General features: G+C 28.2%; 1 protein-coding gene across 1 annotated transcript in view; it reads right to left on the bottom strand.

Annotated features, from left to right (window-relative positions):
* Window positions 1-3,461: 3,461 nt before the first annotated feature.
* Window positions 3,462-17,774, bottom strand: part of LOC107442328 (zinc finger Y-chromosomal protein) — a 90,779-nt gene continuing 76,466 nt past the window's right edge. Inside the window, exon 7 of the mRNA XM_087168930.1 lies at window positions 3,462-16,180. Within this exon, the coding sequence (XP_087025056.1) occupies window positions 16,148-16,180 (33 nt within the window). The 3' untranslated portion in view covers window positions 3,462-16,147. The remainder of the gene's footprint in view (window positions 16,181-17,774) is intronic.

Here is a 17,774-nt window from a genome sequence, read left to right as displayed (position 1 = left end):
GAGTCTATGCCTCCCCCCAGGAAAAATTTCTGGATCCGCCCCTGGTTTTGGAACAACATCGATCGACGTCGTAAGCGAAGTTTTTTCGCGATCGATTACGAGATTCGAGATCGATCGATATAGAGTGCTACTTGGGAATGTGGGGATAGTATTTATCGACAAGGTCAACCTTCATCTATGAAATGGTACCCCATCCTAGAATTGTGATAACATGTCTTATATACTAGTGAATTGTAGTTGTAATTTTGTAGTGGTAGGTACGCTACAGATTAAGCAAAACATGTTATCCCATCAAAATAAAGAGAAACTGTATTCATCAGCAGCATCTGGCATAACGCTGTTGCTCGAGGCAACTCATAATATTTAAAATTCCTGTAATTTGAGGGAAATAGGTACTACTGGTAATACTTTGTTTTTGCACCAACTAGAGACTGAATAGTTCCAAATATAGTTTTTAATTCAGTGCTGGTGGAATGAAAAGCCTTGCATTTCTTTAATAACTTTAAATAGCACTTTTATTTTAGAAGGTTATTTATTTCTATATTATTTTGTTACAAATGTAAGAAAAAATTTTTATTCACTTATTTTTTGATGTATTACTAAACTCAAAATTTACAGAATAGAAATTTTTGAGAAGAATTCTGGAACTATAATGTCAGAATTACTAGAAATACAGAGTTATTTTATAATTGTTATAAGAATTTATAATAATTATTAAAAGAGATAATTTATAATTATAAGAGTTATTTTATAATTTTTTTCAAAATATACAATTTCCCAAGTAGGAAAGCATGAATATCTCAACTGAAAAGCTCTTCTCCTAAAAAAAAATTGTCCGAACATTAAAACAAAACATGATGGATCATACGTAAGTTGGAAACTAATCCTCAGTTCTTATAAAACTCAAAAGTTAGATTAAAAAGTCGAATCTTAAATGTGCTCATTAATGTAGATGATATTTTAATAATATAATAAATTGTGAAATAAGACACTGCAAATTTGAAATTCTGACTCAAATTTGCAGTGGATATGGATGTTAGATGAAAGCCTCAATCGAGAAAATTTGATCGCAATAGTTTAGGTAAGAGGGCAGTCCAAAGTTTGGACCTTAATATGTTAATTTCACTTTTTGCACATTTCGTTGATGCAGGAGAAATATTTAAGCGAACCAAAAGAGTTTTGTACACAATTATAAAATTGGTTAATCTAAAGATTTCACTAATTTTTTTTTTTTAATAATTATTATTTTATTTAAGAACAGTCGAAACATTTTTGAATTGTAATGTATACAAACTTTTACACCTTTTTAAAGCAGGCAATTTTCAAACACAAAATTAGTAAATTAGATCGAATTGTTTCAGAGTTAACAAATTATGAACTTGATTTTTCAAACTATTCCACAAATTTCATTTAAATTTTGTCGTTGAAAATTACATACTTAACAATGTAATACTTTCATTTCAAATTTCCTTCACCAGATAAAATAAATTACGATAATTATTATTTTACATGGAATTATATTCGTATAAATGAATTTTATAATTTTGTGCTAGAACTTTTTGATTCGCTTAGTAATTTCCATAGATAAAGCAAAATACGTAAAAAGAGAAATTATCTTGAAGGGGTCAAAACTTATAATCGCTCTCTTGTAAAAATAATTGTTACCCCATTCCCAAATTTTTCGAAAAATATAAATTTAAAAAAAAAAAAAATTCTGGGAAAATACTTTTTTGTGTCTGATTTCATAGCTTAAAATATCATCAGCTTTATTCATTAACATATAAAATCCTCGAACTATTGAGAATTTGAAAATCCGTTCATTAGATTAGATCAAAAGTTATTTTGAGCACAGTATGCATCAAGGTAAGTCTCCTTGAACATGAAATAAACAAAACACACACTCAGTTAAGTCTCACTCTAAAATCTGTTTAAGGGGCCATTCAAAGAGTACGTACATCCCGAAGGGGGGGGGGAGGAGATTTGCTATTATGTACGGTTTTGTACGATGGGGAGGGGGGGAGGTATTATACAAAGTACGTACTTTATAAACATACACCAAATTTAAATTTGACTTTATCCTACACACTCCTTAAGTAAATATTTAATTTTATTTAAAACATAATTATTTTAATTTTTATGAAAAAGGGGGGTAGACTAATAAAATGTACGTACTCTAAGGGGGGGGGGAGGGGTTTAAAATTTCTCCATTTTTGTGTACGTACTTTTTGAACGGCCCCTAAGTTCAATTAGCAAGTGTAGGCTCCTAATCATGTAATTGATTTAAAAAAAAAAAAGCATATCTATCAAGGAACCCCACTTTTCTGTTCCCACTAAGAAGGACAATTTAGAAGTTTCAAGCTTGTCTTATCTTCAGCATATAGAGGAATAGTATTTTTCGCTGGAAAAAAAAAAGGCAAAAGTACAGGGTCATTTTGTGTTGGGATACCAGCAATATACCACTTTTTTTCTCATTTCCCCGGGATTGAAATAAATAAAACACAATAGCACTGTAGTTTAAACAATGAACACGTGAAAGAACTAATAAATTAAAATGTGTATTTTATAGAAGTTATTTTCATTGGTGTTTTGTGATGCCCCCTTTACCTCATGTGCTTAGTTTGATTAATTGTTAATCCGGCCCTATGCAGGGGGGCTATGAGAGTCTATATGCATGAGATTCGTAAATCGGGCCCTGGTTATAAATTTGACACAGATGAACTTTAATTTTTTATAATAGATTACAAACAGCGTATCTTTACTTTTCAAACTTTAATTTACTACATCGCTGTGTATTCTTCTCGTTATAGCAAGGGTCTGATCTAAGAGACCATGGGCACATCAGGGGCCCCTTAACTTTTAATTTATTTACTTGTTTATTTATGAAGTGTCTTTAAATTATTTAGAACATGAGCAAATTACGATATTTTAGTAAATTTAAGATTATATATTTATTACAATTTTTGCTAATTTGTAATTTTAAGACAATTCTTAATGAAAAAGTCAAAAATAAATTATTCATAACAATAAAGGGGCCCCCAGAAATTATGATAAATCAGGTTCTATAGATTCCACAATTAAGTATAAGAAAAGAAGGGCCGGGATAGTCTGGTTGGTAGGACGTTGTACTCCTGTTCGTGAGAACAGGACAGGAGTACAAATCCAACCGGAGAGACGCCGCATATTAAATGGTGACTGGTGCACGTTAAATCTGTCGGGGTAAAAAAGTCCTCCAAGCTCCCATAACAAATCAATATCTCTAACTTTAGGGGTACTGAATTGGAGATTGATCGTTCTCTGGTTCAGGGAAAAATTATGATCTTTGGATGTATGAATGGATCTGCACGAAGCCGTATTATCGGCCATAGATGTCGCCACTGAAAAACAACATATGCATCCCCTGCCTTAAATTCGCTTGGTTTTTTAAACAGGCTTGCTAGCTTTGGCAATGGAAACACAAGAAAAGAAACAAAATTTTAATTTATTTTCAAATATAACAACAATATTTTCAATATAACATAAAATATACAGATAATATCAGAAGGCTATCAGGATGAAATTGTTTGGTGCAGCTTTATGATGTGCTTCTTTAAATTACCCTTGAGAGAAAAGGTTTTATTGCATACATTGCACTCAAAAGGGCGTTCCAGAGTGTGCTTGCGCACATGTCGTTTCACTTGAGCAACATCATAAGAAACGTAGTCGCAAAAGGAGCATTTGTTTGCTGTGCGGTTCCCAATTAAAAACTTCAAAATTGTACCCTCAGTTTCAGTTGCAAAACCTGGAATTATAACAAACATATTTACATCTCCATATAGCAATAAAATTTACAAATAAAGTCATTATTTTAATATACTAGTATAAATGATAAGCATTTTGATAGATCACAATGTCAGTAAAAATATTTTTTACTAAAAAACTGTACTTTTTTTGTGTCTGTAAAATTATACATATATTTTTAGGGGAAAAAAAAGAGCTATCGCAAGATAATGTAATCACTAGAACGTCAAGTTCTAAGAGAGATATAATAGTTTTAAAATTAATTAATAGGTTCATTATTTAGGTTGCGGAACCCTAAAGAATTAACCTTTTTTCGACGGAACCCTGACTACATAAATAAAGTTTATATTAAGGTAATAGTGAACGTGATAACCTTTGAAACATTGTTTTTAAAATAATTAAAGGAATGAAGATTTTTCGTTTCATCATTAATAATTTTAAATTAGGTTTTGTATCCGACATTTTATTTTTGCAGTCCTTGTGCTATATATCCAGTTTAGTAATTTACTTTTGATGAACACACATAGCTGAAAATGTATTAAATAAGCCGAATTATGGTTTATTTCGAGATGAAAAGTGAAAAGAACTGCTATAAATGTTAAAATTGGTCATTAAGGAATCATATTTCTTTATTAAAGAATTCCATTATTTATTTCATTTAAAAAGAGCGATAGGAAATACTAAAGCAATATTTTATAAATGCTTGTTCTTTTCATAATTTGTCCAATATATTGTTAGATCTTTTAAAAAATGCTACTATTTTTATTTCATTGGTCATCATTTGAAATAATTTCATAAAGGCAATTGAAAGAGTAAATAAATTATGAATAATAGGTTGTATTTAAATTTAATCAGAGGCTAAAAAATTCATCATAGGTTGCAAAAAGTATTAATTCGTGGGGAACTCTAGGGTTCCGTTCATTCCACGAAATCCTAGGGTTCCGTGGAAAGCTATTTGGAAACCTGGTGAATTAGTACATTCATTATACATTTCTAGAAGTGATGGAATTTATATAATTTAAAAACTATATATTGAAAAAAAAATTAGTTCTAAATTTAAAAAAAATTAATATTCAGCACTACAAAATATTATTTGAGCATTTTTTTTTAATATTTTCAAGATTAAATTGGCACCTAAAATTCCAAAACTGTATTAATTTAAACTATTTTTCATTTTTGGGACTGACATGAATGTACCGGTTAAATTCCACCACTGATTTTTGTTAGTACACTGCAAACAAATAGCGCAAAAAAAAAAACTAAAACATTCCATTGCAATTTACGTTTATAAGTTGAGAAGTCAAAAAGTTAAAATGCTATTTATTTTAATAGTACAACTTATAATATACATATAATAGTTTATAAATATATGGAAAAATATATAGCTTATAGATATATAGAATAAGACCATTCTCAAAGCTCAATCACAACATGGTTCAATTTTAACATAAGATCAATCAATGATCTAACTTACCTTTGGTCAGTTGCAACATACATAGTTTTTCTGTATTAAAAATGTTTACAGGAGTGCAATAAAAACATCTGGTAGCTATTTAAGTTAATAAGTTTTTTAATCTTTACAAAAGAATTGGGCACAAAAAAACAGATTAAAATGTACTTAAATATTGGGCACCATCCACTACTTTTAAACAGTATTATTCGTGATCGCAACGCTCGAATATGTCATTTGGTGAGATTACGGTTTCTATATCTTGACCCTTTACTGATCTCCTCTTCTCAGTTGTAATTGGCGATCGAAATGGGCTGCAGGTGGCGTCGAGCTGAACTCTCTACCTATGGCAACACTTCACATGCTTTCCCCATTAGCGTGTGGAAAGTCATAGAGGAAGGAAGTACGTTAGTTTCTCTCTTGATTTTCATATAGATTCAAATCTTTTAAGTTGGAAAACTATATGGAACTGAAAACTGCATTAAACATAGTTCTAAAGAGAAGTATTACGGGAATTTTAAAAAATATTTTTATTGAATTAAAAGGAAAAATATTAAGAAAAGGGAAAATATCGTAGTACATTCTTATACAACTGAAAAGAGGAGGAGAGGGAACGGAGAAGGGCTAAAGGCATGAAACCGGTCTCTCCCCAGATGGCGTATTCGAGTGTTGCGATCGCCAATAGGAATTTACTACAATATTTTCCACTTTCTTAAAATTTTTCGTATTTAATTGACAAAAACATTTTTTGAATTTTCACGACGTTTTCTTTTTGATCTATTCAGGGGAAATTGTGAGCTCGACTCAAAAATCCTGAAAATTTCTTGAGTAAAATCATTAATGACGCATTTCAAAAAATGTATGAGTTTATAAATTTAAATCATTGATATTTTCACAATATGAAATTCTAAATAAATTATATGCAGCATAATTTAAATTAATAATTATGTATAAGTTTATTTTTATCAGAAATCACATATATTATTCTACCAGAAAAAATATCTACAGATGAAAGAGATGCCAAGCATAAATTCTAGTTTTTATATTTTTAAATAAAATATACAAGAATTTTTATACATAAATGTGATCCATGATTTTTATTGAAACTTTTGGACCTTGGATTTCCGGATTACAGTTAGAGAAAAATCTAGAGCACAATCTTCTCTGATCTATGTTTAATGTAGTTTTCAGTTCCATATAGTTTCCTAACTCAAAATTTTCAAATCTATTTGAAAATCAAGACAGAAACTAACGTACTTCCTTCTTCTATGACAGTCTACACGAGCTAATAGGGAAAGCATTCGAGGTGTTGCTTTAGGTAGAGAGTACTGTTCTGTGGCCCATTTTGATAACTCTTTTTTAACACTTGGCTTCTTCATTCTATTCTAAATCAGAAATATAATTAACCCTTTCGATTGACTTTTGCATAGTTAAAATTTAATTATGAAAAGTGGTCTCATTTAATGTTGTCATGCATGCTAAAATAAGTCACTGCTCAATAGGGGATGATATCTAATCTAGGACCCAAAGGGTTAAACTTCATAACACTACCATAGTTGCCAACATCAACAGGAAAAAAATCTAGTAGATTTTATAAAATAAAATTTATGATAATTGTTTCATAATGTACTAAATATTTTACTCATAGGGAATTTTAGCAATTATTATAGTCATCAAAATAGAAAAACTGCAATATTTTCCAATTATGATTGACATTTAACCTACTTGAAATGTTATGCATTATGTTTACTCATGATTTCGAATATTAATAGACATTTAATTCATCAAAGATGGTTAAAAAACTTTTTTTTAATTCATTTAAAAAGAAAGTTCTGAATAAAAATAAACTAAACATTTTAGAACAAAATAATGTTTTGAACTGATTTCTATAAATGAGGTTGGCTTCATTATGTATTAGTAATACTTATTTAAATATTCAATCAATTAATGTACAAAAATTACAGTTCAATAGGAATTTTTTTTAGGAAACTTACTCAATTTTAGGGAATTTTCTTAAATATACAAAAACCAGAAGAATCTTAATTTAACCAATAGACCCTATTGGAAAATCCAGAGTAGAGTTGGCAGTTATCATTTTATGAAGTCATGATGTGAAAGATAGCAGTTTTATTATAATCAGTGAAGGCTTTTGATCCAGGTGTGAAGATAACATCTGCTAGTTTGCTGTTGTTAAATTTTTCATTCTTGTCAGCACTAAGTTCAGTGGTTGACAAATTACGTATCATAATTCGAGAGTAGTAGAGCACTAGTTATTAACACAATTATTAAAAATGATTTTCTGCATAATTTGGCTCATTACATTTTATGGTTTTCTGCAAAAAATTTTAACTAGCATAACTATTAGTGGAGATTAGGCTAATTGAATTACACAAAAAAATTACAGAGATCGAGTTTTCTGAAAGATAAATTGTAACAACCACTGCATTTTTGAAAGTGGGAAATCCGTAAGAAAAAGCTATATTTATTCTAAGAAAGTATTTTCTTGAGACTTATTGCATTATTTAATTGAAAAGCTTGGAACAGCTACATTTTCACATGAAACTATTCCTTAGTATTGTTTCACTACATTGATATTGCTTCACAACTATAATTTACAGTAAATAACAGCACAACTAACGGAAACATAACAGGGGTTCTCTTCACCAAAAATGCTATTTAAAAACCCTCTCTTGAACAATTTTGTTAGTTCTAATTATTAAATCCTCAGATCTTATTGTAAAACAAAAATTCTGTCAATGGATCACAAATTTTATGACTATTTATACAATAAAACATGGTTAAGTATATATATACAGTATATCTATATAACATAATTATCCTTGTACCGCATAAACTTAACAATCCCTTAAGCAAATTAAAAACTATAAATTTCATAGATTTTATTTCAAATATTGATTTTTGTGTTTTAAACTATTTAAAAATTATTTTGAAGTATTAATATAAAATAATCTATAAAAAACACAGAATTTAATATAATAAAAAAGTCCCCATGTTTCAAGGTATATATTATAAAGATCTTCTGTATGTATAGATGTGTGTGTGTATGAACATCAGGCAGGCCTTCAGTACTACATGGGACGCTGCTGATTATCATAGCATCTACATAGTATTTTTTTTTTTTTACATCAGACTCAAAAATAAAATCACAGTACCTACAGATTGTTTTTCATTAAAAATGTTTTCTTTTTTTAAAAGGAAGAAATAAATAACGCTACAAAACTACTTAATGTAAAAACGGAAAAATTATTTTTAATTCCTGAATGTACTCAATTACTGTTTGCTTCAGTTCTTTAACAAAAAATTATTTGCTAATCTGCAGATATATGAGCTAAATAAAAGTGATTAGTTTCAAAAATTCCAGGTAACACTCTAATTTATTTCAATTTTGAAAAATAAAAATATTAAAAGACAAGAAAAATTTTAAAAATAAATTCTTAATTTCCAAAAACTCTAGTTGCTTGTATATAGACTGTATAGGAGCTTATCCATTTTTTAAATCTTAATTGTTTTATTTCATTGAATTAAAAGTGCAAAAAAAAATTTTACATTTTTTTTGTTTATAATTTTTATCTCTTTTATAGGTAGGACTGGGCTATAAATCGATATATCGCGACATATCGATTTAACGCTTATATCGGCAAACCGATACAGCAACTTTCATTCCAAGCGATGCATTTGAAATCTGATTTAAGCCGTCGAGTGAAGAAGACGATATAACGATATAGCGATATAGCGATACACGCAAGGACTTTCTCTTACGTTCCGATGCCAACTCGCGCTGTGGAAGACGATATTGTTTCGTTATGTTGAGGCGGCCTTGACTGATGAGCGGTAGAATCAGAATCACTTTTGAGACTTTATATCGTTATATCACATGTTCGTTTTTGCACCTTCACGATTTGAAATCGTTTCTTGTAGATTATTTTCAATGGGATTAACTTCGTGATCGCCGTCGTAACCTTGTTCTGAACGCAATCTATTATTGAAAAGAATTTATAAAGAAAAGTTTCTTCATTAATTAGATAAGTTTTTTATTTATTTTCTGACAAAACTTTTTTTATATTTTTAAATGTGAAAATTATCGGAAATCTAATTTAAGGCACCCATAAGGAATTAAATTACAAAGTAAATAAATTTGTTAGGTTATTTTTTTACTTTCTTTTAATTTATTAAAAACCTTTCGGATAAAACTTCTAATAATTTAATGGGCTTCTATTACTGATTTTAAATTTATAAATCTTGAGTTGTTTTTATTTTTAGAAATAATGTTAAAACAAAACTTATTTTTTGGACATAAGTCAATAAACTTTATTTGTTCAAAAGAATTTGAAAAGTTTGCGAATTTTATTCATTTCTTTTTTTTTTTTATCAATTACTACTTCGTTTTATTAGAGAGTAAAATCATTATTTTTTTTTAATTTTCGTTTTATATTATTAGTTAATTAGCTAAATATATTACCGAATATCATAATTCTTTTGTTTCTATTTTTAAGAATTTAATTAAGAAACTTTGCCTTACTTTGTTTTTCGTTCGTTCATTATTTAATTTAATTTAATTATTTATATGAAATAATAATAAAAATAGTGTTTAAGAAGCATTTTTTTTCTAAAATTTATTTAGCTCTTTGTTTTAAGCATACAAATAATTTTTTAACGAACTTATTTTTTAAATTTTGTTCCTATGCTGTTAGGTAAATATATTGATAAATTTCACTTTTATTTATTTTTTTATTTTTAAACTAAGAAATCTTTTGTTATTTGCGTGATCATTTTTAGAAAATATAACAAAACTTGTGTTTACTTCTTTATTAAGAATTTTAACATTACGATCGAACTTAATAATTCTGTAATTATTTACGCATAATAGTACAAGCAAATATTGATTTGTTAAAAAAAATTTCTTTTTTTTAAAAAAAAAAAAATATTTTTAACACTTAGTTTTAAGTGCATAATGAATTTCTTCACAAACTTTTTTTTTAATTTTTTAAATTTTCTTTCAATAATTTCAGCTAGATATCTTTATAAAATTCCCTTTTTATTTTTAAACTGAGAAATCTTTCAGAGAACGAAAATTTTAAGAAATTATTACAATTCTTATGTTTACTTTTTAGTTTAAAATTCGAGCATTTTTAATTTTAAACTTCGGCTTTTAGTCAATCTAACTTTTATTTTAATTAAAATATATTTTGAAATTTTAAAATCAGCTTTTGTTTAATAACAATATTTTTTTTCATTAAGGGTGTTTTAAGGGTTAACTTAAATTAAGACTGCTTATACCTTATAAACGATAAAGAAGTGCAAATATTTCATTCTGTATCTACACACATTTTTTCAATAAATATTTTAAGTAAGATTTGTACATCTTAGTCAATTTATTTAATATCTTTCTTTAGCAAAACATATATATTTTCAAATTTATAAATTGATTTAAATCAATATGCGTATGAAGTCTTGATAGAAATCTGACTTTCTGTGCCTTAAAGTAAATGAAATTCAAAAATACTATATCGCGATACATCGCTATATCGCGATGCAAAACTGACGATATATCACGATATATAATTTCTAATATCGCCCAGTCCTATTTATAGGTGGTAGTTTTGATGTACATATGTTAGATCAAGTCTAATTTTTTTCTATAAAGTCGTCTCTGTTTGACAGTGTTAGGGATCACATACAAATTTGAATTTATAATTATGTAACAGATTGATTGTGTAAATTTCGTTGCCAGGTATATAAATATATACAGTTGGACCTCTATTTAACGAAGTCGGTAAATCCCGATAACAAGTTCATTATAGGGAAAATTCGTTAAATAGAAAATCACCTTTTAAAATACTTAAACAACGCAAAACAGGTTTTAAATTCGTAAACACAAGGCATATTTAAAATAGCAATTGATGCACTTTTATCTTGTAAACTATTTATAATATAAATCTTAACCATAAAAGAAATTTACATGGTAAGCAAGAATAGAACAAAACTTTATCCAGTGTTACACTATTGTGCTACATATATTTGCAACCAAAAAAAAAGCTAAATTTATGTATAAAATTATAACTGCATTTTAGACATACATTACCACATGCGTTCTTAAGTTTAATTGCTACTGATAAAATCCGTTAATTTGGACTGATTTTCTTGTTAGAAATGCAAACAAAAAGGGAAAGGGATTTAACTGCCTTCTATAAAATAACTTCTAGAGAAAGCAGTAAATGTTCTGAAATATTTCGGAAAATAGGGAAAGTGGATTGCAATGAAAAGTTCGTTAAATAGAAAATTCACTTCGCTATTTGGAAGTTATTTTATGAAGAAATTTCTAAAATGTTCTTGGTTCCTCGAAAAAATTTGCAAAATGGAAGTTTGTTAAATAGAAGTCCGACTGTATGTATATATATATATATATATATATTTGCATTGGATTTAGAGCATTATCCTGCAATCAGTAACAAGTTTAAACACACAGATTTTAAAAGGCAAGAAAAATAAATGTTTCTAAACTTATTATTAATTATTTTTTATTTTCATGAAATTATGAGACAATAAAACAAAAAATTAAAGCATATTTTGTTATATTTAAAAATACTTTCCTATAACAATGAACAAAACTGACTGAAGATGAATTAAATAAATTACTGTGACAAAACCTCGTTACATTTAAAGTTGAATAATTATTAAAAAAAACAAAACATTTTAGGGTTAATAACTTAAAAATAAATGCAATGGAATATCAGTTAAATTTAGAAATGAAAATTGATAAAGCTTCTTGACTCTGTTGAGTATAATATTTTAAACTCTTAACAGCTATAATTTCAATTCGCGTTAAGCAAACGAGTAAAACAAAAACAGTTTTAGAAGAAGCTACCCAACGAAATTATTTTCAGAAAAATACAAAAATTAACCAAGAAATACTAAACACTTAGCCTTGACTCATTTTGGTGCAGGATTAGGCTTCTTTCAGCAAAATAAATCATTTCTTCGCACATTTAAAGTGATGTCAGGTCATATGTCTCACAAGGTGAGTTTTTAAATTACACTTCAGAGCAAACCGCTTGTTGCATACATTACATACAAAAGGTCGTTCACCAGTATGTTTGCGTATATGTCTTCTTAAAGTATTCAAATCGGGTGATGAGTAATTGCAAAAGGTACACTGATAAAATGAATGATTTCCCAGCAGTCTTTTATTACAGTACATCAAAACCTCACTTTTCGAATATTCTGGAAAGAAAGGATGATCTTATTAATAAATGATTAAAGTTAACAATAGATATTCAAAAAAATCTATTTTGAATTTCCTTACTGCATAATTTCCACAACTTATAAGTATACAAAATTGAATTTTTTTCTTATACCAGGGATCCCCACTTAATTTCAGAAAAAAATTCCCTGACTTTTCCAGATAAATTTCAATGAAAATTAAGAGTGTATTTTCTTCAGAAAACTTTGATTCTTTTATTTGAAATATTAGATTTCCTGTGTTAAAAAATTATTATTAAACGAAGAAAGAAACATCTCAGCTTGACTAAAATGTGAAATTTTTTCAACAAATAATTGTAATAGATGTTAGAATTATTTAACTCGAGTCTCAATAACTGATTACTGTTACTGACGATTTTAAGACTGGATTTTTCCAGGTATGATATAGGAATATTCCAGGTTTCTGTAAAGAAAAATTTCAACTTTCCCTTCAACTTAACTTAAAATACTTAATTCAACTTAAAATAAAATTCCCTGACAATTCCAGGTTTTCCCTGACCAGTGGACACCCTGTCATACATATGTTTAATATACATATAAAATATTTCTTATTTTATACGCATATAAAATATATGTAGGTATTTATTTCATATGTATATAAAATATTTCGAATTTCTTATACATATAAAATATGTTTTTTCTAATACATAGAAATTTAACAAAACCAAGCATTTGAAATAAAATTTACAATATATCATTTACATAATTACACTTAATTAAAACTGAAGTTAGTGCTTTTACATGAAAGAGCACTTATGATACAGCTTGGCAATGAATTTGGCAGGTTGGAGCTTGGCTTGAAAACATCACATTAGCAGCCCTTCTAGCAATGCTAGTCAATTCCATCATTTGTTATTCCTTTTTAATTTATTATAGTGTATTTTTTTTATAAACATAACTACTTTGCCATCATATAACTTTTTAGTGGCATTCTTTAAGCATCTATTTTTGAATATGAGTTATTAATATTGCAAAAATAGTTTATAAAGAATAAATATTTATTGATTCACATATCACTATAGTTTCACAAACTTTGACTAATTAGTTGGATTGTGACTTTCAATTTTGGCAATGTTCTGTTTTACATTTGGGAAACACAGCCTTATGATGTAGAAGTACCAAACCGTTATCAGTAAACATGCTATCAACTTCTGCAAACTTTTAACCTCTATTAGTCAGCAATAGTGTTGGGCGAAAGGAATGATCAAAGTTATTCGAATCAATATAATCATTTCACTTCGATGATTCGAATCAGTGATTGGTTCGATAATGAAATTTATAAAAATGATTTACCTATTATAAAATTGACTTTAAAATATTAAAAAAAATTTTTTTTGGCAGTATTTTTATACCTCAATAACATTTTATTGTCTTCTAAAAAAATTCATTATAATTATTCCTCGTACAGTAGGAAACCGATTATCCGGAACGATCGGGACCATCGCTATTCCGGATAACTGATTTTTCCGGTTTTCTGAATCGCTACAAAAAGTCGTTTTTTTTATTGTTAAACCCAACTATAAAAAAAAATATTTGGAAATAATCTTGAAAAAACGAAGTAATACACTAATGATTATTTCCAAAATGATGCTAGGGTAAATATCTTTCAAAAAAGAAAGAAAAATCCTAAAATCTTATGAGGAAAAAAAAATTTTTTTTTAAAAAAAATAGCGGGAAAATTTATTAAATTTCGTTCCGGTTTTTTGGTTTTCCGGTTTTCTGATTTCCGGATAACGGGTTCTGTACTGTATTTGCCTTTCTGTTGAAGAGATGATTCAAAATTATCTTTCTTATTTTGATACAAGTATAGTGCAAAAAAAGTTAAGATTAGACTCTGCTCGGTGCATCCACTAAACCCAGAATTGCTTTTGGGATTCTTTTTTAATAGCTTCTTTCGATGAATAGTGAAAAGTTTCTTTTTCATGCATCCCGTGAAACCTTATATTCATATACTTTTTGGTGGGCCAAAATTTTTTTTTTTGCTTAAGTGTTTGCATAAGTACATTATTTATACATTATAAATGCTATAAATACTTTTAACTATGAAAGAAATGCTTTATTTATTTATTATCTGAATTAATCGAATTCTTTAATTGTAAAATCTTAAGTCTCTAATAATGAATGCGTAAGGATCTCTGAGGTCTTACAAGAAATTTTTAACTGTATATGACATAGCATAGCAAACAAAACTAACTGAAATTTAAGAAACAATTATTCATTGTAATTTAAATCCATTTCAATAAAATCAAGTGATTCGAACAAGTTCAGTTCAGTGAATCATCGCATCAGTAAGCAACTCCAGTCAGCAATCATGCAGAATTATGTCTTTTCAGCTAAAATGATTGGCTTCAAATGGTTAAATTGCTTTTAAATGTATTTGGTGTAATACCTCTTCAGAGAAGAAAGAGAGAGAATGAAGTGATTAACTAAAAAATTATAAAAAAATATTGACCATTTAATTCTATAATTGAACAAGAGATCAAATCGCGAGAATGTGATGAGGAGATTTGTCCTGTCATTTAGTAGAACAGATAACAGCAGTTAAAATTTGTCACCCAGTGAAGTAATGCAAAGAAGAATTAATTGCAAATGCGGATAATTTTTGAGAAATCATCTACAGATTCACAATTGTAACTCATCACAAATAGTTTTAAAAATGCATCTAAGTATCAGACAGGCTCAGAATTGTAGCAGAAAATATCTTAATAGTACAACGTTAGAGCTTTTTTTACCAGTTGCATTTAGTTTAAAATTCTTGAAATCAAAGTTTCTTAACTCAATTAAGGGCCAATAAGGCAAGTCATTTGAATTAGTGACATAATTTTTACAAATACAAAATTTCATCACTTGTACAATTTTTTGACCTGTTTGTTTCTGATCATTTTCATACTTTCTCCATAAAAAGTATTAAACCTAAATCTATTTAAATATAAATAAAATTTATATTAAATCTTATACAGTTATTTATCTGTCAACTGGCCGGTTTAGAATCACTAACACTATTTTAAATTATAATACCTTGGTCATTGGCTTCATTTTTAGTGAAATATGCTGGCAGTAGAATTGATACAGTACGCAGGCTTTTTACTTTTTAACAAACTTTAAAAGACTTAACTTTTGCAATACATAAAAAAATAGCAGAAATAAACTAATTCTAAAATATATAAACTATTGAAGAAAACGAAAAAATAAAGAAAAATGTTTTTAATCAAAAAACAAGTGGGGTTAGGCTATTCTCTTATGTACCTCTTCCACTACAACTCTGGTCAAGCTTATTTTCAGGGATTGTTCAACTAGGAATTGTTTGGCTGGCAATCAGCAAGTTCGCTATGATCAAATCAATTGGTATTGAAAAAACGCTTAGATATTTTTTCACACATATCAAATTCGATAAGTGATAGTTCTTGAATTTTCCTTGATAGTCCTATGCATCAGACTATTTTAAGGAGGCATGTTTTAACATAACATGTGTTTTCAAATTGCACTTCAAAGAAAATCTCCTATTGCATATATGACAAACATAAGGTTGTTCCCCAGTATGTTTGCGTACATGTCTTCGTACAGTATTTAAATACAGAGAAAAATAGTTGCAGGTAGTGCATTGATAAAATGAGGTGCCTTCAATCATAACTTTTGTCACTAATGGTGGTGTTTCCATTCTGGTTGATGCTTCTAAAAAAAAGTAGATTACATTAATATATATACATACATAAATCACAACTTACAGGTTTGAAAAATCACAGAAAACTTGAAGTATTAGACATTCAAAAAATGTTTACATGGAAAAAAAAAGGTGACATTACAAATGCCACATTTTCCTCTTTATAAATTATTTTCAAAGTAGAAATGTTAAAATACTTTAAAAAAAAATGCAATGTAGTTTAAACCTACACAAATTTTTATAGAAAATGGGAAATATTTGAAAATGAAAAGCTTTTTAGTTATAAATCAGGGTGCCTAGACAAATTTTTCAACAAAAAATTAGCACCTTTTAAGCACTTTTCAAGCACTCAAAAAATATTTTTAAGCACTTTGAAAAATATCATAATTGGACAGGGTTGCCAAGTTTTGGACAATTTATGGTTTTATTTACAGTGACGAAGACGATGGCGCGTCACAGACGATGAAATTAACAAGAGAAATGAAATTTTCTATCACTAATAGAGAAAAAGAATTGACAATGTTTAGTTGATCCCCGTAATCAGCAAAAATTCGTGAGATTTTTCGATTCCATTACGCAGGGCGGAAAATGAAGTCTGAAATTGAGAATCTCTTGCAAAATGCAGCAGGGTTGCACATGAGAGTAAAAAATCCTTACCACTGAATCCAGCTCAGTATACGCAAGTATTTCATCAAACATGCAAAACAAATGGTGCTTTCATACACTACAGACCGGCGATACGTGGAAATAGATTGGATTGTTAATTGTGAAAACGTTGAATAGGACAATGTCTTTTTACATAATAAGTGGCGAAAAGTTTTACATAATACGTGGTAAAGAATAATATCACATTTCGGAAAAGGGAAAATGAAGCACTTTTTAAAAACATCCATAGAAAAAAGCACCTTTAAGGGCTTCTAAAAGACGAAAATAAGCACCTTTAAAAACGCTACGCACCATGTATAAGTATATTAACAAAGAGTCTAATAATAAATGTCATAAGATATCTTAACATAACAGTTTAATTAAATTTTTTTCCTTTTAATTTAGACAAAGTAAATAGTGAGTGAGTTCTCTTTCAAGCGTCCAATCTATTACTCAGCTGGTTATTTATTGATTATTGGTTTTTCCTCTTATAGGATCATAGACCAGAACAATATAGACCTATAACAATATCATAGACCCTTTAACAATAATATAGTTGACCTAATTGCAATTAAAGGCATCTTAATAAAATTAGTTTACATTCTCCAAGTGTCACCTTCTGGCGTCTATCATTATAATACAGCCAGGGACCACGGAACTTGGGGGGGGGGAAGCAGAGGAGGATTTAGCCCCCTCACATTTAATAGATTATGAGACACAGCCCCTTTTAAGATTACAATTTTTCCCTCAATATTTGTCGATAGAAATTTACAATTAAAAAGAAATAGATATAATTTTATTGTGTTTAAATTAAAAAAATAAAACCCCTTACTCTTCCCTCCTCCTGTTCATACCTGCCAACGTTGAAGAAATAAAATAACAGATATTTTACCAGCAAAATTTTTTAGGCTACGCGTAAAGTTTTGATACAGCATGCATAATCATGTCAGTCAAAAAGAG

The sequence above is a fragment of the Parasteatoda tepidariorum genome, chromosome 7, assembly GCF_982258835.1.
Source record: "Parasteatoda tepidariorum strain Cologne lab strain chromosome 7, Ptep-v5.0, whole genome shotgun sequence".
In the NCBI taxonomy this organism is placed as follows: domain Eukaryota; kingdom Metazoa; phylum Arthropoda; class Arachnida; order Araneae; family Theridiidae; genus Parasteatoda; species Parasteatoda tepidariorum.
Note: the sequence above shows the minus strand (reverse complement) of the source record. Positions and strands in the feature narration are given on the sequence as shown.